This window comes from Phoenix dactylifera, chromosome 9 (assembly GCF_009389715.1).
Source record: "Phoenix dactylifera cultivar Barhee BC4 chromosome 9, palm_55x_up_171113_PBpolish2nd_filt_p, whole genome shotgun sequence".
Classification (NCBI taxonomy): domain Eukaryota; kingdom Viridiplantae; phylum Streptophyta; class Magnoliopsida; order Arecales; family Arecaceae; genus Phoenix; species Phoenix dactylifera.
Genome location: NC_052400.1, coordinates 6232388 through 6255120, shown reverse-complemented (window position 1 = coordinate 6255120; position 22733 = coordinate 6232388). Strand labels below are relative to the sequence as shown.

General features: G+C 40.0%; 2 protein-coding genes and 1 long non-coding RNA gene across 5 annotated transcripts in view; 2 read left to right on the top strand and 1 right to left on the bottom strand.

Annotated features, from left to right (window-relative positions):
- Nucleotides 1-1723: 1723 nt before the first annotated feature.
- Nucleotides 1724-2993, bottom strand: LOC103717468. Its single transcript, XM_008805874.2, has 2 exons — nucleotides 2740-2993; nucleotides 1724-2661 (listed from the first exon to the last, which is right to left on the bottom strand). The coding sequence occupies exons 1-2, from the start codon at nucleotides 2897-2899 to the stop codon at nucleotides 2213-2215; spliced, it is 609 nt and encodes a 202-aa protein (XP_008804096.2). The 5' UTR covers nucleotides 2900-2993; the 3' UTR covers nucleotides 1724-2212.
- A 2603-nt stretch (nucleotides 2994-5596) lies between these two features.
- The window catches only part of LOC103717472, a 32236-nt gene continuing 15099 nt past the window's right edge, over nucleotides 5597-22733 (top strand). Inside the window, exons 1-3 of one of the 3 annotated variants that reach the window (XM_039129903.1) lie at nucleotides 5597-5871; nucleotides 6796-6894; nucleotides 9807-9898. In XM_039129903.1, coding sequence (XP_038985831.1) covers nucleotides 9815-9898 — 84 coding nt within the window. In that variant the 5' untranslated portion in view covers nucleotides 5597-5871; nucleotides 6796-6894; nucleotides 9807-9814. Of the gene's footprint in view, nucleotides 5872-6795; nucleotides 6895-7752; nucleotides 7763-9806; nucleotides 9899-22733 lie in introns of those variants that run through there. The other 2 variants (XM_039129904.1, XM_039129905.1) reach the window with 2 other exon arrangements.
- On the top strand, nucleotides 18657-22573 carry LOC120111856. The gene is made up of 3 exons (XR_005513258.1): nucleotides 18657-18945; nucleotides 19869-19967; nucleotides 20851-22573. It is a non-coding gene; the product is annotated as an uncharacterized LOC120111856 (long non-coding RNA).

The following is a 22733-nucleotide window of genomic DNA, read 5'->3' as shown; positions in this document are numbered from 1 at the left end:
AGAAATTGTGGCACATGATGGAAAATACTAAATGACCTTAGTAAGATGACAAAAAGGAAGACTAATTTAACCAAAATTTAAATAACAAAGAGTGCCATTATCATAACGGAAGCGGTGCTAATTGGAGTTTGGCCATTTTGAATTTGATTAGCACTTGGTTAATTAATGGCCTAGGTTGCAGAGCCCCGAAGAAAGGATGTTATTCATATTATACTGAAAATGAGACTGGTTGGAATGTAGCCGTAAAACTGGAATTTAATTCTTATCTCAGTAAGAGGTTTGATTTAATTTGGTATATTGACGGAGGATACAACTGAAGTAAATGATTTGAATACTATCTTCAAGGCCACATCCAGATTAGTCCAATAAGGTGGAATCCTCATACTATAGTTCAGCCAGAGTAAAAGTCAATATCAACTACATCCTATCATCCTCCTAATCGTCGGGTAATAGGATGTGGAGGCATTGTTTGCACTATATATTTGCATGCATATGTGGGCCAATGGGCCAACTAGATTAAATTAATCATATGATGAGTGCACCCAATAAATGGATTGGATAGCGTCCAGGTTCAACAACAGATTGGACAGGAGAGATCCACACACCGCAACTTTGAACATATAATTGGTTAGAGACACTAAAGTGGGTAAGTAGGGAATAATTGACCACTACTTGTAACCGCATGAGATGATGGGAATGTATAAAAGAAAGTTTGTAATGAGAGCAAAAGATCCATTCTCAAAATAATGAAATTGCTTTTATATTTTCTTCTTTACCTTACTCTAGTTTGTATAGTAGGTTTAGGTAGGATTCCGTGATGTCAAAAGTTCTTCAAGGTTCAAAGCAACTGAACCTAATTTATCTTATTCGAATTCTAGTCGCAAGCCGGTGGCATGCCGTGCAAATCTCCTCATGCTGCCATTTACTTGGTATCCGGGTTTTAGTCTGAAATTCTAGGAAATAAGGACTAAGCCCTCCCTAATCTAAAATTATCTTGATCGAGATATTGATATTTTAAAAATAGTATGGTAAATCCATGATTAGCAACTATTTTAGATTTGATTTTTGAAGTTATCAATTAATGAAGTTATTTAAAGAAGCAAAATTATGTACAAGAATATCAATAAGTATTTGTATATCAACCAATATATTAGAAATTATCCATTTATATGAACCAAGGTAATAGGTGCTGGAATTGTTTTATACCATATTAAGGGGTGCTTGACACTATCATATGTCAAGATTTCTTTCAAGATGAAAACTTTACTCAAACTGAGTTTCCATGTGATTCAGTAAGATTCATAGTGTTAATCCCTTGGGCCAAAAACAATTTCTTAAACCCTATCTAAATCATCTATCATCAAGTTAAAAAAAGTCAATATCTAAACTTTTATTTTATATGAACACATCCTCAACCTTCCAACTCAATTAATGCTTCACTTGTCAATTATATATTTCAGTAATAAAAAGAAAGTGGTACCAATTGTAGAAAATTTCGCATTTGATATCAGAAAAATTTCTGCGCAGAACATTTTAAACTTATCATTTCCTCCAAAAAAAAAAAAAACGTTTAAATCTTATCACCGTCAGAAACAAGAGAACTGCTGTTTTTTCAATAAAAATTATAAGTACGTATCTCAACCAGTTTTAAAAGTTTTGAGAATCGCAAGGCAAGTGATCACATTTCTTTTTCTTTAATAGCCATCTTATCATTGACGGTTGATTTTTTTGAAGACCTTCCATGCTGTTATTTGTTTCCATGAATTTCCATAGATAATAGCAACAATAAATATCCTTTTTATACTAAGGACAGATGTTCATAGTAGTGATAGATAATGCAATCGGATGCAATGTTCTTATTCTGAATTCTGATCAGCTGCACTAGAAATGACAAGGTCAGAAGAAATTAGTACAGAAGCTGCAGTAGCTGACTGGGGCTCTGGTGATAACTAGGAATGGCGGGGAGATGCACCATACCTAAGATCTTGGCCTCCTGAGAAAAGGAGAGGCTAAGGTTGTGATGACATGACTTGGGCTGTGGTAGAAGGAGGCAGAGGTGGAAATGGGGAAGGAAGAGATGGAGGGGGAGATGGTATTGGTGTCCAAAAGGGGATGGGTGGAAATGGGAAGGGGAGAGGAAAATATGGTGGCTTTAGGAATGGAAGAAGCCAGGAAGGTAGTGAGAAAGGGAAGGATGAGGGGCTTGGAAATGTTATGGGAGGGAAGGGAAAAGGAAGAGGTGGTAAATTGGCCAAGGGAGTCCAAATAGTGGCCAACTTGGCCAAAAGAATAACGAGGAGTTCAGAGCACGAGACATTGGTTCCTTGTCAGTCCTACACATTAAAGTGTCCATATTTGCAGGCCTGAAGTTCAGCGCATTCAAGTTAAAGAAACAGATATCTGCATCTCTGGATTTGATTGCTACATGCTCAGTTGATCTCCTCAAGCCAGGGACACCGCAGACAGAGGATGAACTCTTGATCAGGCTGGCTCGGCATGAGGACTTCACCTCTCGGCCTTCTCTGCATTCTAATCCATCAACAGGGGGAATGTCGAGCTTATAAACTCCAAATCTATCGGTAGTTCTCTCAGCCATGATCGATATCTCTTCTGTCGACATGGAATTTGCTCTGAACTTGCACTGTATCAGCACTTCAGCACCTGGAAGTGATCAAAATAAAACTGAACTAGTATCTGATAAGGACTTTGAAGACTGGGTTAGTCTCCTGTTTCAATTACCTTTAATGAAGTAGCTGTGCTTGGAGAAGGTGTTGTTTGAGCACACATCACAGAAGACTGCACCTATCACAGTGATATTAGAGATGGGTTTTGGAAGAGCTTCAACGTAGAAGAACTTGGTACCAAGAGCTACAAAGACAATGAGAAATCTTGGACTCATGGTGGCTTTACAGAAGCCTCTCAACAGGGCTTGAGCAACAGTGCTCTTTGAGGGAGGGTCGGTCTGCTTGTTTTTGTAGGTAAGAGTTGATGGAAGGTGATGACCCTTGAATGAAACAAAAGCATGTGAACGGTGCTTTTGCCCAGATGAAGGGGGATACGGGGAGGTACTCTGGGCCGTTTGGAGGTTTCTCTCCGGCATTCATGTTGCTGATAATATGCCAATGTGCATGATTGGAGTCCAGAAATAGAAAACTAGAGATTCTGGTTCTTGCCTGGGAACATCTGGTGTCGCTGGCTGGCTTGTTTTTCTGTGCAGTTCGTCATCACTATCTCCTTCAGTAGCATCCATCTCGTGACCACAATTAAAGCATTTCGATATGAGATTTATGTGACGGATTCCACTTCTTGTTGTTACCAAGAAAATGGATTAAATAACAACTATACATAAGCTTGCTCGATTTATGTGCCCATGGGCACTTCTCAAGACACAAACAGACAGATGCACATGACACCATTCCTCTCTGACAGCGGAGAAATTTCAAAGGCTTGGTTTGAATGGAACACAGTACTTCCTCAGTGTGTGCACTCTTTTGTGTCTATGAAACTGGTGCACAACAGGGATGATACCCTTCCTCCAGGAAGATACTACACCTACAAAGAGATGTAAGGATGGTCTGGACTTCTTCATGTGCTACCATGTTGTTGCTGGTGCTCACATAGCTCAGTGCACTCTCCTACTCTATAACATGGGGCATGAAGAGGCATTCTCTTTTGGCAACTCTTCAAACTTCTTTTCTGATAAGAAAAGAAAGAAATAAAAAAAAAAAAAGCTGAACAAACGGTGGCATAATGCTCAGCGGAATAAGTTAGGAATTGATTTCTTCAATACTCTCCTCGTTTAACCCGTGACGTCTTCATTAGGCTAAAGGTTCAAATCCATTCAAATCTAATCACAAGCACCACGATCGGCCCATGGTTAGTTTTAATGAGCCCGTACTGTAGCATCTCCTAGTCCACAATGACCATGGGCTGAAAAAATTATTTGGTTCCTTGATCCTATATAAGTACCTAAAATCTACCCAGTGAATAATCGATGTGGGACTAAACACATGCCTGCATAGGTCCTCACAGTTTCTCTGGATCTTATTCCTTCATTATTTTCTTCCAAACACAAAAATATTAGTCTCTCTTTGAGTATAACAGACTCTTCGGCTAATATTAGTTCCAAGGTATGATCCAAAACAGTGGATTGGGGCAACCAGCAATGGACATCCCAGACAAGGAGACTGACATAATGCCATATATGTTCAGACAATCCATATCTACAAAGATTTCTTTGCTCTGTCTGGAAAAAAGAAAGATTTATGTATGCACATAGGTTTTGACAAGCTAAACTCATCATATCTGATTAAGCTCCTAGTTCACAGAGGGTTTCCAGAAAAATGGATTGAGTGTAGTGAATGTCAAGAGGATCCTTTTTTCCCATTACCTCTTCATCCTTGCAGTTGAAACCTTATGTAGAATGCTCAAAAAAAGCTTCTCTCTCCTGGATTTTTGAAGGCCTTGGGAACCCTTGAGTATGTGGTGGTACCAAAATTCTTCAATATGCCAATGACTCCCTTGTTTTTGCCCATGCTAAGGAAGAAAAATCTCTATTTTTCAGATCATTCTATGCTTTTGAATTGATCTTTGGGCTCTCCATCAATTATGAGAAAAGTTTGATCGGCTCTATCAGAGACACGGCCTTAAGTGTGAGGAAGTGTGTCATGGTTAAATTGCAAACTTCTACCCCTTCCTTCTATTATCTTGCATTGTCTTTGTTGGTAGGTAAGCTTATTTACCAAAGCTGATAGGATGCCTTCGATTTGAAAATTGAAATCCTAGCTCTTCATGAAAACTGTAACAACTCAGAACCCCATCCAAAATGGCTAGCCGGAAGGTATTATTTGGGTTTCTTGCTCCTGCATAAGTATCCAAGATCTACCCAATGAATAACTGATGTTGGACTAAACACACGTCCGCACGGATCCTTACATACTCCCTCCGTTCAAGTCCTGACGTTTTCGTCAGGCTAAGTGTTCAAATCTATTCAAATCTATTTTACAAATACCACGATCGGCCCATGGTCAGCTCTAATGGAATGTGTTCCAGTGTCCCTTAGTCCACATAGGTTATGTACTGGGTCCGCTCTGATACCATTTGTAACAACTTAAAACCTCACCGAAAATGGCTAGCCGAAAGGTATTATTTAGGTTTCTTACTTCTGTATAAGTATCCAAGATCTACCCAGTGAATAACCGATGTAGGACTAAATACACATCCGTATGGGTCCTTACAAAAACTAAGTTTCTTTCTTTTATAAATCTTGTTTTGACTGCTCTTCTTTAGTATTGCACGTCTCTTTTTGAGCTGCTAGGTTGGTTTGTCAGGCAGTTGGATAAATAGGATGGAGACTCTTAAAATCTGATCAAAGCCTTGGAGGAAGCAAATTAGTTGTAGGTCGCAGGAAAATTAGTTGTATTTCTAAGCACAAGGGGAATCAAATGGAAACATACCTCGGCTCTGCGGAAATTAAAGCTTCCTTCTGGCTATGCTTAATGAATAAACCTGTAAAACCCCCGCCCCCAAAAAAAAAAAGAAAAAAAAAAGAAAAAAAAAAGAGGTTAACGGGCCGGCCCGAAAAGACCGGACCCGTATCCCTCTTATGATCGTGCCCTAGGCACGATCGTGGAAGAAGAGGGGTGAAGGGGGTGAGGCAGCGGCGCTAGGGAGGTCGATCACCAGAGGAGGCCGACCGTCGGGGAAGATCGATCACCGGAGAAGGGAGGTTCCAAGATCCGACCGGTGGTTGAGGAAGCCATAAAGCCTTCCCCTTCGGCGAAGACCTCTCCCACAAATCCGGTGAAGCTCACGGATTTCTCCACCGATTCCTCGCCGAAAGGGCCGCCGGAACACCCCCACCGGACCGAGGTAAGCATGGTTTCTTCCTTTGTGTTTTATTTTCTGGATTTGGGGCGGCGTGGGTGAAGATTTGGCCGGGGAAATCGTCGAAGAAGGATCCGAAACAGGGGTACCCTGTTTCGGCTTCTCTTTACGGATCTTGCCGCCGGCCGCCGGCCGTCGGGTTGGCCGGGATTCATGGCGGTGGGGTTGGTCGGGGTATGCGAGGGCCGGAGTTGAGTTCTAGGGCTTTGGTTGGAGATGGGGGATGGCGGATCCGAGGCCTTCTTCCTCGTGATCCCGTCCCTTCCTTCTCTCCCTCTCGCGTGGGTTGGCCACCGGCGGCGACGACGGTGGTCGGAGGAGGCTGCTTGGGTTGCCGTCGGGTGGGGAAGGGTGAAGAAGCCGAGCCACCATCACGGTGGCCTTTCGGTGGAAGAAATGGAGGAAGGGGGAGGGGACAGTGTCGGTTTTGGGGGAAGAAGAAGAAGAAGAAGAAGAAGAAGAAGAAGAAGGAGAAGAGAAAAGAAGAAGAAGAGGAGGAGACCTCTTCTTCTCTCTTTCACTTGGATAGCCACCATCGTCGGCGACTGCAACAGGGGCGGCCGGCGATGGTTCGGCCAATGGTGGCCGAGGGTGGGGAAGGTGAGGGCACAGCCACCCTGGCTGATGCCCTTGGACCGAAGAGGTGGAGGAAGAACCCTTCTCTCTCATCCACCTCTTCTTTTAGTCTCTTCACCGGGACCGATTATCGTCGCGGCGTGGCTGCGGCTATGGCTGGCGATGACGTAGGCTGGCGGTACAAGGTGGGAGTCGGGCTACCCCGACTGCCCTAAATCTGGAGGGATTGAGATGTTTGGGGACCTGGTGATGGACCCCATAGTAGATGTGAATTATGGTTTAGAATATTTAAATATTAAATGATTTAGTTGTGATTTATAATTGATCTTGTAGAGGAAGAGTCGGCGGTGCCAGGAGATTTTGATCAGGGGACTCAGCACCCCAGCGCGTAGGTTGTGATTCGGACCGTGTTTGAGTCAGTCTACAATTTCTGTAAGAATCCCTACATCTGAGCACTTCTATGCATATATTGATTTATCGTTGGATTTATTTACGGTTTTGATGTTATTGCTTGTGAGTTGATATGATACATATGAGACGAATTTTTATCAACATATTTTCATTATTATGTTGTTATTGTTTATGAGTTGATGCGGCACCTATGAGGCGTGCATGTTGTTTATAATGAAAATATTGAGATAAATTCATTTGGGAAGAAATAACATATTTTTGAAAATTTATGAAAATATGTGATGTGATGGGAATGTGATTGAACATGTAAAACTAGACATGTAATATGGGTTGGACTAACCTTGTCATGAGATAGCCTCTACGAGCTTATGCGTAGGATAGCTGCCACGAGCTGATGCGTGGGATAGCCTCCACGGGCTTACGCGTGGGATAGCCTCTACGAGCTTATGCGTAGGATAGCCTCCACGGGCTTACGCGTGGGATAGCCTCTACGAGCTTATGCGTAGGATAGCCTCCACGGGCTTACGCGTGGGATAGCTGCCACGAGCTTATGCGTTGGATTTGTGCAGTCTTGGACTGGGACATGATCTTGGTTAGTCCAACGCCAGAAATGAAAAGTTTGAAAACTTTGGAATTTGAGTAATACGGGAATGGATCACATAATGTAAAAAAAGGAACAAAGGATTTGTGTATATGTACTGATTACATATATTTGTTGTTTGTTGAGCTTTTGAAATGATGAAATGACATATATATTTTGATACTTGATTATTTTATGATTTTATTGTGTGTGGCTGTTGGGATTCTTACTGGGCTGGAAAAGCTCATACTACACTTCCATTTTTTTCAGAGGCACTGGATTCGTAGAATCTATCGGATGGGACAAGAAGTGAGCTCGATCTGGAGTCAGACTGCTAGATAGTTAGAAGTCAATTTATCTTTTATTTATGGACATTTGAATTTATGTAATCATTCAGTACATTTTGGCTGGATTTGATTTGAAGTACATTAATCATTGATTTTGGTATTTATGGAATTATTGGAATTGTTGTTTATCTTAGGCCTTGCATGATCTTTAGGGCACTGCTCTAGGGATCATGCGGCCGGTCGCGTGCCGGACCCGGGTGATGGGTTCGGGGCGTGACAAAACCTGACACCAGAGAGAGCCTCCAAGAAAAGCTTGGAAAGTATTTAGGAGGGTGTGTTTTCTGTAACTGTTCAACTGAATTTGTGGATCACATCTTTATAAATTTCCAATTCTCTTAAAGTATATGGACTGTCATCTGTCAGAAGACTGGATGCTTCTTTTATTTTAAAAGAGAGAACAGTTTACCGAACCAAGGGAAGGCTTGGTCCAACTCATATGATAAAATCAACATTGATGCCAATTGAAAGCCAACATCTTCGGGGTAAACTCTGGGAATTTACATGAGAAAATATGACAGTCCAAGAGTTGATAAGCCATCCTATTGGTCGAAACATGATAATTCCCTTCTTTAATAGGAGATTTCAACTTCACCTTGCAGTGAATTAAGAGTCAAACCGATCAAGATACTCTTCATCGGGAGTCATAATAGGTATATTTTGGATAAAAATATATTTAATTATTATAGGAATATCTTTGAGAGAGAGATCTTGAGAACTATATTGGCACACTTATATGGCCCTTAACAAGAGTTTTTTGAGAATAAAGAAAGTTGTTCGATAGAGATATTTTTAAAATGGTTTTATCTTAGACGAGGGGTATTTTGAGATCTATATTGACACGTTAATACAGGCTCTAGGATATGGGTATTTTGAGAACAAAAAAAGCTTTATGTGGTGAGGATATTACAAGATAGTTAAAAATTTTAAATATCATGGGTATCAAGGAATAGGGGCATTCTGAAAATAATTAAAGTTTTTACATACTTGTTCCTAGGCTTATGTGGTTTTTAGGGCTTTTAGGGTTAGGTAGGATTTTAGGATTTAGAATTTCTTAGAAAGGAGGGAAAAGATTGATAGGGTCAGTCCGATTCTTAACTTTTGACAATGGTTTGGCTTGGCTTGGGCAATGGGCGTACGCGCCCTCTGGCTGAAATCGAAGGCAACTTCTAGGCCGCGCCAGCGCTACCGATAGAACAAACCCCCCCCGCCTCGGGCGAGTCCTCTGTCCTCCTGCCCATCGCCATCTCTTTCTTCCCCCGCCCCCCTGGATCGACAGAATAACGACGATCTCTGCACCAGAAATCCCAAATCGGTGAGATTTTGATCGCTTGTGGGATCTTTTTACTTGAAAATCGTCGAACTGGTTCTTTCCCCTCTCCATCTCTACCTGAATTCTTGTGAGAAATTTGTAATGGGCGTGATTTGGCTCTAGGAATTTCTTTCTTTCTAATTAATGAAAAATTCGATAGAAGATTTCAAAATTTCTGTTTTAATCCTTTTTTTCGTGAACCAATATTGTTATCTTTTCATATTTGTTTTTGGGGGTTGGGGGGGGGGGGCGGCGGGCGTGTTGATGTTCAATGAATCATTTGGACTTGAATTCTGGGATCCTTGAATCAGAACTCGTAGAATGGGAATTAATGGAAAAGAGAAGTTATTATATGTGTGATATATATGTTGGAAGGACGAGATGGGTGCAAGCTTCTTTATGGGCACCATATTGGGATAGCAATGGAGATGCCTGTCTTGCAGTTACGGAGCCAGAGTGAAAATTGGTTTCTACTACCTTCAGGTTGTGGGATTGGTCGGCTAAACGCAAAGTTTGAAGAAGGAAAAAGAATTTTTTTTTAGGAAAACGTTTTTATATGGTAAAATCTTGTTCGATGGATTACTGTAGTTCCTCTAAAATCTTCTATTCTGCCCCATCATAGGAAGTTTTTGAATTATGTGACAGCAGATTATGCCTACTGTGCTAAAGTTCTGATCTTGTTCTTGTTTCTTTTTAGGTGTAATCATGAGACTCAACAAGACTGAAGTGAATTTGAGAAGGTTGCTTGCAGCTGCTCCTCACCAGCAGAATAAAGCAAAGCTCATCCATGTGAGTTGAATGCATGTAATTAGTATCGTAGGTTCCAAATGGTTTTCATGAAATTTTGTTGCTGCTTTATCTTCTCCAACATATATTCGATATAGTGCTCAGTAGGTTTTCATATTAGACATGTCTCAAATCACGACATTCTGCTTGTGCTTTTGAACTTCTTAGAAAAGTTAGGATCACAAATTAAATATCTCAGAAGATGAATAAAACAATATTACGAGTAAATGTTAATGCATATTCCATAATATGGATTTCCTTGAGTGAATATATAGTCATTGTTTAATTTTCAAATCAAACTTGTAAAAATATATTGCTTATGTTTAGTAATTCTGCACTTTTGAACATCTATGATGAGCACAAGGATCACTATGGATTTATTTTTTCTGTAAGGAGACATATCGTAATTCTCAATCTTGTGGATTAGAAATTTGTGGCTATATTGTAGTTCTCATTGTGGTTCTCACCTGATTGAATTTTGCTCCTATGTACATGACCATAATTAATCTTGGATAGATTTGTCCTTTTAGTTAAATGTCATTAGGTTCTAAATAGCTAACATTCTTAGTACTCAAACATGGATCCTAAACTGCTGGATTTTTAAGACCAATTGAAAGGAAGATAATTATTAGTTGCTGATCAAGTTTTCTTCCCTCTGGTTAATTGATAAACAACATATCTGAGATACAGATCTTAACAACTAAGGATAGTGTCTGCATAATTTTACTTGTCAACGAAATTATAGTGGGTATATATATGTAAGCATGGGATATGGTAATAAAAAGCTTCCTTTTAAAAACAAAGTATCAATCTTAACCATTCCATGTGAGGTCTTGCCCTTTAACCGGAAGCTTTAGGTGTGTGCAATTGTTCTTGCCATGGGATTTTTTTAAAACAATCTTTAGAAATAATGTTTTTGAGCAGCTAGTATCTAGGGGCAAGGTTTTAAATGCCGTGGGATGGGTTGTCCTAGTTTCTCCATGGAACGAGATGCCCTGCTGTCTCGCCCATCTCGATCATATATCCTGATAGATATCCTCTGTCTCTCTCATATTCTTTTTTTCTTTCTTTCTTTCTTTTTCCTCTTTCTTTCCTTCTTTCCTTTCTATTTTCCTTTCTTTCCTTTCTTTTTTCTTTCACTTTTTTGTTCCTTCCTTTATTTCTTTTTTTTTTTCTTTTTCTTTTGCTTTCTTTTTGCTTTCTTCCTTTTTTCTTCCTTTCCTTCCTTTTCTTCTTTCTTTCTTTCTTTCCTTTTTCTTCTTCTTCTTCCTCCTTTTCACTTTTTCCTTTTTTTCCTTTTTCCATCCTTTCTTTCTTTCCTTTTTCTTCTTCTCAGAGAAGAAGAAAAAGGAAAGAAAGAAAGAAAGAAAGAAGAAAAGGAAGGAAAGGAAGAAAAAAGGAAGAAAGCAAAAAGAAAGCAAAAGAAAAAGAAAAAAAAAAGAAATGAAGGAAGGAACAAAAAAGTGAAAGAAAAAAGAAAGGAAAGAAAGGAAAATAGAAAGGAAAGAAGGAAAGAAAGAGGAAAAAGAAAGAAAGAAAAAAAGAATATGAGAGAGACAGAGGATATCTATCAGGATATATGATCGAGATGGGCGAGACAGCAGGGCATCTCGTTCCATGGAGAAACTAGGACAACCCATCCCACGGCATTTAAAACCTTGCCCCTAGATACTAGCTGCTCAAAAACATTATTTCTAAAGATTGTTTTAAAAAAATCCCATGGCAAGAACAATTGCACACACCTAAAGCTTCCGGTTAAAGGGCAAGACCTCACATGGAATGGTTAAGATTGATACTTTGTTTTTAAAAGGAAGCTTTTTATTACCATATCCCATGCTTACATATATATACCCACTATAATTTCGTTGACAAGTAAAATTATGCAGACACTATCCTTAGTTGTTAAGATCTGTATCTCAGATATGTTGTTTATCAATTAACCAGAGGGAAGAAAACTTGATCAGCAACTAATAATTATCATCCTTTCAATTGGTCTTAAAAATCCAGCAGTTTAGGATCCATGTTTGAGTACTAAGAAGGTTAGCTATTTAGAACCTAATGACATTTAACTAAAAGGACAAATCTATCCAAGATTAATTATGGTCATGTACATAGGAGCAAAATTCAATCAGGTGAGAACCACAATGAGAACTACAATATAGCCACAAATTTCTAATCCACAAGATTGAGAATTACGATATGTCTCCTTACAGAAAAAATAAATCCATAGTGATCCCTGTGCTCATCATAGATGTTCAAAAGTGCAGAATTACTAAACATAAGCAATATATTTTTACAAGTTTGATTTGAAAATTAAACAATGACTATATATTCACTCAAGGAAATCCATATTATGGAATATGCATTAACATTTACTCGTAATATTGTTTTATTCATCTTCTGAGATATTTAATTTGTGATCCTAACTTTTCTAAGAAGTTCAAAAGCACAAGCAGAATGTCGTGATTTGAGACATGTCTAATATGAAAACCTACTGAGCACTATATCGAATATATGTTGGAGAAGATAAAGCAGCAACAAAATTTCATGAAAACCATTTGGAACCTACGATACTAATTACATGCATTCAACTCACATGGATGAGCTTTGCTTTATTCTGCTGGTGAGGAGCAGCTGCAAGCAACCTTCTCAAATTCACTTCAGTCTTGTTGAGTCTCATGATTACACCTAAAAAGAAACAAGAACAAGATCAGAACTTTAGCACAGTAGGCATAATCTGCTGTCACATAATTCAAAAACTTCCTATGATGGGGCAGAATAGAAGATTTTAGAGGAACTACAGTAATCCATCGAACAAGATTTTACCATATAAAAACGTTTTCCTAAAAAAAAATTCTTTTTTCTTCTTCAAACTTTGCGTTTAGCCGACCAATCCCACAACCTGAAGGTAGTAGAAACCAATTTTCACTCTGGCTCCGTAACTGCAAGACAGGCATCTCCATTGCTATCCCAATATGGTGCCCATAAAGAAGCTTGCACCCATCTCGTCCTTCCAACATATATATCACACAGATAATAACTTCTCTTTTCCATTAATTCCCATTCTACGAGTTCTGATTCAAGGATCCCAGAATTCAAGTCCAAATGATTCATTGAACATCAACACGCCCGCCGCCCCCCCCCCCCCCCCAACCCCCAAAAACAAATATGAAAAGATAACAATATTGGTTCACGAAAAAAAGGATTAAAACAGAAATTTTGAAATCTTCTACCGAATTTTTCATTAATTAGAAAGAAAGAAATTCGTAGAGCCAAATCACGCCCATTACAAATTTCTCACAAGAATTCAGGTAGAGATGGAGAGGGGAAAGAACCAGTTCGACGATTTTCAAGTAAAAAGATCCCACAAGCGATCAAAATCTCACCGATTTGGGATTTCTGGTGCAGAGATCGTCGTTATTCTGTCGATCCAGGGGGGCGGGGGAAGAAAGAGATGGCGATGGGCAGGAGGACAGAGGACTCGCCCGAGGCGGGGGGGGTTTGTTCTATCGGTAGCGCTGGCGCGGCCTAGAAGTTGCCTTCGATTTCAGCCAGAGGGCGCGTACGCCCATTGCCCAAGCCAAGCCAAACCATTGTCAAAAGTTAAGAATCGGACTGACCCTATCAATCTTTTTCCTCCTTTCTAAGAAATTCTAAATCCTAAAATCCTACCTAACCCTAAAAGCCCTAAAAACCACATAAGCCTAGGAACAAGTATGTAAAAACTTTAATTATTTTCAGAATGCCCCTATTCCTTGATACCCATGATATTTAAAATTTTTAACTATCTTGTAATATCCTCACCACATAAAGCTTTTTTTGTTCTCAAAATACCCATATCCTAGAGCCTGTATTAACGTGTCAATATAGATCTCAAAATACCCCTCGTCTAAGATAAAACCATTTTAAAAATATCTCTATCGAACAACTTTCTTTATTCTCAAAAAACTCTTGTTAAGGGCCATATAAGTGTGCCAATATAGTTCTCAAGATCTCTCTCTCAAAGATATTCCTATAATAATTAAATATATTTTTATCCAAAATATACCTATTATGACTCCCGATGAAGAGTATCTTGATCGGTTTGACTCTTAATTCACTGCAAGGTGAAGTTGAAATCTCCTATTAAAGGGAATTATCATGTTTCGACCAATAGGATGGCTTATCAACTCTTGGACTGTCATATTTTCTCATGTAAATTCCCAGAGTTTACCCTGAAGATGTTGGCTTTCAATTGGCATCAATGTTGATTTTATCATATGAGTTGGACCAAGCCTTCCCTTGGTTCGGTAAACTGTTCTCTCTTTTAAAATAAAAGAAGCATCCAGTCTTCTGACAGATGACAGTCCATATACTTTAAGAGAATTGGAAATTTATAAAGATGTGATCCACAAATTCAGTTGAACAGTTACAGAAAACACACCCTCCTAAATACTTTCCAAGCTTTTCTTGGAGGCTCTCTCTGGTGTCAGGTTTTGTCACGCCCCGAACCCATCACCCGGGTCTGGCACGCGACCGGCCGCATGATCTCTAGAGCAGTGCCCTAAAGATCATGCAAGGCCTAAGATAAACAACAATTCCAATAATTCCATAAATACCAAAATCAATGATTAATGTACTTCAAATCAAATCCAGCCAAAATGTACTGAATGATTACATAAATTCAAATGTCCATAAATAAAAGATAAATTGACTTCTAACTATCTAGCAGTCTGACTCCAGATCGAGCTCACTTCTTGTCCCATCCGACAGATTCTACGAATCCAGTGCCTCTGAAAAAAAAAAGGAAGTGTAGTATGAGCTTTTCCAGCCCAGTAAGAATTCCAACAGCCACACACAATAAAATCATAAAATAATCAAGTATCAAAATATATATGTCATTTCATCATTTCAAAAGCTCAACAAACAACAAATATATGTAATCAGTACATATACACAAATCCTTTGTTCTTTTTTTTACATTATGTGATCCATTCCCGTATTACTCAAATTCCAAAGTTTTCAAACTTTTCATTTCTGGCGTTGGACTAACCAAGATCATGTCCCAGTCCAAGACTGCACAAATCCCACGCATAAGCTCGTGGCAGCTATCCCACGCGTAAGCCCGTGGAGGCTATCCTACGCATAAGCTCGTAGAGGCTATCCCACGCGTAAGCCCGTGGAGGCTATCCTACGCATAAGTATGAGCTTTTCCAGCCCAGTAAGAATTCCAACAGCCACACACAATAAAATCATAAAATAATCAAGTATCAAAATATATATGTCATTTCATCATTTCAAAAGCTCAACAAACAACAAATATATGTAATCAGTACATATACACAAATCCTTTGTTCTTTTTTTTACATTATGTGATCCATTCCCGTATTACTCAAATTCCAAAGTTTTCAAACTTTTCATTTCTGGCGTTGGACTAACCAAGATCATGTCCCAGTCCAAGACTGCACAAATCCCACGCATAAGCTCGTGGCAGCTATCCCACGCGTAAGCCCGTGGAGGCTATCCTACGCATAAGCTCGTAGAGGCTATCCCACGCGTAAGCCCGTGGAGGCTATCCTACGCATAAGCCCGTAGAGGCTATCCCACGCGTAAGCCCGTGGAGGCTATCCCACGCATCAGCTCGTGGCAGCTATCCTACGCATAAGCTCGTAGAGGCTATCTCATGACAAGGTTAGTCCAACCCATAGAATGAAAAGTTTGAAAACTTTGGAATTTGAGTAATACGGGAATGGATCGCATAATGTAAAAAAAAGAACAAAGGATTTGTGTATATGTACTGATTACATATATTTGTTGTTTGTTGAGCTTTTGAAATGATGAAATGACATATATATTTTGATACTTGATTATTTTATGATTTTATTGTGTGTGGCTGTTGGGATTCTTACTGGGCTGGAAAAGCTCATACTACACTTCCTTTTTTTTTCAGAGGCACTGGATTCGTAGAATCTGTCGGATGGGACAAGAAGTGAGCTCGATCTGGAGTCAGACTGCTAGATAGTTAGAAGTCAATTTATCTTTTATTTATGGACATTTGAATTTATGTAATCATTCAGTACATTTTGGCTGGATTTGATTTGAAGTACATTAATCATTGATTTTGGTATTTATGGAATTATTGGAATTATTGGAATTGTTGTTTATCTTAGGCCTTGCATGATCTTTAGGGCACTGCTCTAGGGATCATGCGGCCGGTCGCGTGCCGGACCCGGGTGATGGGTTCGGGGCGTGACAGAGTGGTATTAGAGCTTAAGGTTGAGGTATCCTAGGGTTTATGTTCAGGTGAGTATCAGTGGAGAATTATGATAGAAAAACTATCAGAGATTTGGTTTATAATCACTTGAGATTGTAACAAGAATGATATTATAATCTAAGGTTTAAGACCACTAGGGACTGTGGCCTTAGTGGCATTAAAGTTTGAGGTTTAAGATTATTGGAAAATGGGACCAGTTGGAATCTAAGCATATGTTTAAGATCACTAGGGATCGTGACAGAAATATATCATAGCTTAAGGTTATGATAACTTTGGACATGACAATTAAATTCAGTGCTTAAGCTGTAAGACCACTTGGCCTTGTGATAAAATGTATGCATCGGTTTGGTTTTCGATGCATACGGAAGGAAAGTATAAATTGTCTTTGATCATGATAAGAGAGGTTTGACCTAAGATAAGTGTAGGTCAACAATGGCATCTTGAGTATACCATGTTCAGATATTATTTAAATGATTTGAAAGTTCAAATTTGATTTGGGTTTTGATGTGATCATACTTTTGGTTTTGCTGCTAATTGTTAGAGTGGGATTTGTACGTTGATTTAGTATTGGAGTAAGCTAAGGAGATTTCATAATATTGAAAGGAACGTTCTTCGAAGTTGAAAATGTATGTGGATTATATTTGGTGTTGGCATGTTGGATATTGCAAATAGGTCTATTTCCTATGGATGTATTTGATTATTTTGAGGCCATAGAGTATGCATATTGATGGAAGAATTCTAATTATTTGAATTCTCATGTTTGGATTGGGCTACTGGATTTTACTTATAATTGTAGAAGACTATTTGATGTGTTAATTTAAAACTCAAGCCTAGGTTTAAGATTTGAGCAAGGATCTTTTGTCATTGTTGATGAAGTCACTAATAAATGTCATATTGAGTAGAGACTTCGGTCATGAGATGCTTACATGAATTATCATATATAGCATTACTGATGGATGTTAAGAATCTTGGTGAAGAAAGATCTGGAGATCAATAGAGTTAATTCCTACTCATAGTGGTATTGGCTTAACAGTTCTAACCTATTGAATTTGAAGTAAATTCTGTTGGAAGGAAAATCAATGTAGATTTTCTAATTAAATTGCTAAGGGAATACAAGAATTACCCCCTTTAAATTAAACTTAGATATTTTTGGATTCTAAGAAGGTTGTGGAGATCACGTAGTGACCTTAAACTTGACTAAAGGATTGGGGGTTAGTTATGGTAAGTATACTCTATATAAATTGAGGACAAAAAGATCTAGAGGTTTTGCTCTAGTTCTACTTGAAAGTTTGAAATTTGGATTTTCTTAGTCTCAATGCAAAGTGATACTTTAGTCAGAAATCATTTTGTGACTTTAGAGCATTTAATGGATTAAATCAGAGAGTGCAGCGGAAGTGTGGTGGTTTGACTTATTTTGAAACTGGTTAAGATCATTAATATTTGATCTAAAAGGCATTATGATGAAATACTTGAGTTAGTTTCAGGAGAATGTTGTTGATTCTATGGATCTCTTATTTGTTGGAATGATGTGGGAGAAAGAAAAGAAAAATGATTATAGAATATTAAGAGCATTTGATACTAAAGATTTCTCCTATTTCTGTCAAGCCAATTATGATCTCTGTGTAGAATCAAGAGAAATTAATTTCTTGGGATATAATTATGGCATTTTAATCTAAGGTTGGAAGTTTGGAATTCTTTTGAAGGAGATCAAAAGAACTTACTATGTGTGGTAAATAAAAAGGATCAAGTTTTGAGATGCTGTGATTTTTGTATGTCAAAATCTTGTGAGTAGATACTTCGAGAGGGAGACTATTTGAGATCTCAGGGATGATGTGGGAGAAAGAAAAGTATTGGGTCCAAAGATAGTACAGCAAACTGTGGATAAGATACATGTGATCAGAGAACGGCTCCTTATAGCTCAGAGTAGATAAAAGAGTTATGCTGACAATAGGAGAAGAGAACTGGAGTTTCATGTTGGTGATCATATTTTTTTTTTGAAAGTATCTCCTACTAAAGGTATGATGAGGTTCGGCGTTCGTGGCAAATTGAGCCCGAGGTATGTTGGTCCGTTTGAGATCCTGGATAGAATTGGAGAAGTGGCATATCGTTTGGCTCTACCACCAGCTTTATCAGGTGTACATAATGTATTCCATGTTTCAATGCTGAGAAAATATATTCCAGATCCGAACCATGTGGTAGATTTTGAGCCCATAAGTCTGCATGAGGATCTGACTTATGACGAGTACCTGGTTCGGATTGTGGACAGAAAGGATCAAGTGTTGCGACGACGGACCATTTCTTATGTAAAGGTACAATGGAGCAATCACTCTGAAAGAGAGGCCACTTGGGAGCTCGAGGAAGAAATAAAAGTCAAACACCCTCAACTCTTTGGTATTCCAGGTACGTTAATTTCGAGGACGAAATTTTTTTAAGGGAGAGAGAATGTAAAACCCCCGCCCCCCCAAAAAAAAAAAAGAAAAAAAAAAGAGGTTAACGGGCCGGCCTGAAAAGACCGGACCCATATCCCTCTTATGATCGTGCCCTAGGCACGATCGTGGAAGAAGAGGGGTGAAGGGGGTGAGGCAGCGGCGCTAGGGAGGTCGATCACCAGAGGAGGCCGACCGTCGGGGAAGATCGATCACCGGAGAAGGGAGGTTCCAAGATCCGACCGGTGGTTGAGGAAGCCATAAAGCCTTCCCCTTCGGCGAAGACCTCTCCCACAAATCCGGTGAAGCTCACGGATTTCTCCACCGATTCCTCGCCGAAAGGGCCGCCGGAACACCCCCACCGGACCGAGGTAAGCATGGTTTCTTCCTTTGTGTTTTATTTTCTGGATTTGGGGCGGCGTGGGTGAAGATTTGGCCGGTGAAATCGTCGAAGAAGGATCCGAAACAGGGGTACCCTGTTTCGGCTTCTCTTTACGGATCTTGCCGCCGGCCGCCGGCCGTCGGGTTGGCCGGGATTCATGGCGGTGGGGTTGGTCGGGGTATGCGAGGGCCGGAGTTGAGTTCTAGGGCTTTGGTTGGAGATGGGGGATGGCGGATCCGAGGCCTTCTTCCTCGTGATCCCGTCCCTTCTCTCCCTCTCGCGTGGGTTGGCCACCGGCGGCGACGACGGTGGTCGGAGGAGGCTGCTTGGGTTGCCGTCGGGTGGGGGAGGGTGAAGAAGCCGAGCCACCATCACGGTGGCCTTTCCGTGGAAGAAATGGAGGAAGGGGGAGGGGACAGTGTCAGTTTTGGGGGAAGAAGAAGAAGAAGAAGAAGAAGAAGAAGAAGAAGAAGGCGAAGAGAAAAGAAGAAGAAGAGGAGGAGACCTCTTCTTCTCTCTTTCACTTGGATAGCCACCATCGTCGGCGACTGCAACAGGGGCGGCCGGCGATGGTTCGGCCAATGGTGGCCGAGGGTGGGGAAGGTGAGGGCACAGCCACCCTGGCTGATGCCCTTGGACCGAAGAGGTGGAGGAAGAACCCTTCTCTCTCATCCACCTCTTCTTTTAGTCTCTTCACCGGGACCGATTATCGTCGCGGCGTGGCTGCGGCTATGGCTGGCGATGACGTAGGCTGGCGGTACAAGGTGGGAGTCGGGCTACCCCGACTGCCCTAGATCTGGAGGGATTGAGATGTTTGGGGACCTGGTGATGGATCCCATAGTAGATGTGAATTATGGTTTAGAATATTTAAATATTAAATGATTTAGTTGTGATTTATAATTGATCTTGTAGAGGAAGAGTCGGCGGTGCCAGGAGATTTTGATCAGGGGACTCAGCACCCCAGCACGTAGGTTGTGATTCGGACCGTGTTTGAGTCAGTCTACAATTTCTGTAAGAATCCCTACATCTGAGCACTTCTATGCATATATTGATTTATCGTTGGATTTATTTACGGTTTTGATGTTATTGCTTGTGAGTTGATATGATACATATGAGACGAATTTTTATCAACATATTTTCATTATTATGTTGTGATTGTTTATGAGTTGATGCGGCACCTATGAGGCGTGCATGTTGTTTATAATGAAAATATTGAGATAAATTCATTTGGGAAGAAATAACATATTTTTGAAAATTTATGAAAATATGTGATGTGATGGGAATGTGATTGAACATGTAAAACTAGACATGTAATATGGGTTGGACTAACCTTGTCATGAGATAGCCTCTACGAGCTTATGCGTAGGATAGCTGCCACGAGCTGATGCGTGGGATAGCCTCCACGGGCTTACGCGTGGGATAGCCTCTACGAGCTTATGCGTAGGATAGCCTCCACGGGCTTACGAGTGGGATAGCCTCTACGAGCTTATGCGTAGGATAGCCTCCACGGGCTTACGAGTGGGATAGCCTCTACGAGCTTATGCGTAGGATAGCCTCCACGGGCTTACGCGTGGGATAGCTGCCACGAGCTTATGCGTGGGATTTGTGCAGTCTTGGACTGGGACATGATCTTGGTTAGTCCAACGCCAGAAATGAAAAGTTTGAAAACTTTGGAATTTGAGTAATACGGGAATGGATCACATAATGTAAAAAAAAGAACAAAGGATTTGTGTATATGTACTGATTACATATATTTGTTGTTTGTTGAGCTTTTGAAATGATGAAATGACATATATATTTTGATACTTGATTATTTTATGATTTTATTGTGTGTGGCTGTTGGAATTCTTACTGGGCTGGAAAAGCTCATACTACACTTCCATTTTTTTTTCAGAGGCACTGGATTCGTAGAATCTGTCGGATGGGACAAGAAGTGAGCTCGATCTGGAGTCAGACTGCTAGATAGTTAGAAGTCAATTTATCTTTTATTTATGGACATTTGAATTTATGTAATCATTCAGTACATTTTGGCTGGATTTGATTTGAAGTACATTAATCATTGATTTTGGTATTTATGGAATTATTGGAATTGTTGTTTATCTTAGGCCTTGCATGATCTTTAGGGCACTGCTCTAGGGATCATGCGGCCGGTCGCGTGCCGGACCCGGGTGATGGGTTCGGGGCGTGACAAAACCTGACACCAGAGAGAGCCTCCAAGAAAAGCTTGGAAAGTATTTAGGAGGGTGTGTTTTCTGTAACTGTTCAACTGAATTTGTGGATCACATCTTTATAAATTTCCAATTCTCTTAAAGTATATGGACTGTCATCTGTCAGAAGACTGGATGCTTCTTTTATTTTAAAAGAGAGAACAGTTTACCGAACCAAGGGAAGGCTTGGTCCAACTCATATGATAAAATCAACATTGATGCCAATTGAAAGCCAACATCTTCAGGGTAAACTCTGGGAATTTACATGAGAAAATATGACAGTCCAAGAGTTGATAAGCCATCCTATTGGTCGAAACATGATAATTCCCTTCTTTAATAGGAGATTTCAACTTCACCTTGCAGTGAATTAAGAGTCAAACCGATCAAGATACTCTTCATCGGGAGTCATAATAGGTATATTTTGGATAAAAATATATTTAATTATTATAAGAATATCTTTGAGAGAGAGATCTTGAGAACTATATTGGCACACTTATATGGCCCTTAACAAGAGTTTTTTGAGAATAAAGAAAGTTGTTCGATAGAGATATTTTTAAAATGGTTTTATCTTAGACGAGGGGTATTTTGAGATCTATATTGACACGTTAATACAGGCTCTAGGATATGGGTATTTTGAGAGCCAAAAAAGCTTTATGTGGTGAGGATATTACAAGATAGTTAAAAATTTTAAATATCATGGGTATCAAGGAATAGGGGCATTCTGAAAATAATTAAAGTTTTTACATACTTGTTCCTAGGCTTATGTGGTTTTTAGGGCTTTTAGGGTTAGGTAGGATTTTAGGATTTAGAATTTTTTAGAAAGGAGGGAAAAGATTGATAGGGTCAGTCCGATTCTTAACTTTTGACAATGGTTTGGCTTGGCTTGGGCAATGGGCGTACGCGCCCTCTGGCTGAAATCGAAGGCAACTTCTAGGCCGCGCCAGCGCTACCGATAGAACAAACCCCCCCCCGCCTCGGGCGAGTCCTCTGTCCTCCTGCCCATCGCCATCTCTTTCTTCCCCCGCCCCCCTGGATCGATAGAATAACGACGATCTCTGCACCAGAAATCCCAAATCGGTGAGATTTTGATCGCTTGTGGGATCTTTTTACTTGAAAATCGTCGAACTGGTTCTTTCCCCTCTCCATCTCTACCTGAATTCTTGTGAGAAATTTGTAATGGGCGTGATTTGGCTCTAGGAATTTCTTTCTTTCTAATTAATGAAAAATTCGATAGAAGATTTCAAAATTTCTGTTTTAATCCTTTTTTTCGTGAACCAATATTGTTATCTTTTCATATTTGTTTTTGGGGGTTGGGGGGGGGGGGGGCGGCGGGCGTGTTGATGTTCAATGAATCATTTGGACTTGAATTCTGGGATCCTTGAATCAGAACTCGTAGAATGGGAATTAATGGAAAAGAGAAGTTATTATCTGTGTGATATATATGTTGGAAGGACGAGATGGGTGCAAGCTTCTTTATGGGCACCATATTGGGATAGCAATGGAGATGCCTGTCTTGCAGTTACGGAGCCAGAGTGAAAATTGGTTTCTACTACCTTCAGGTTGTGGGATT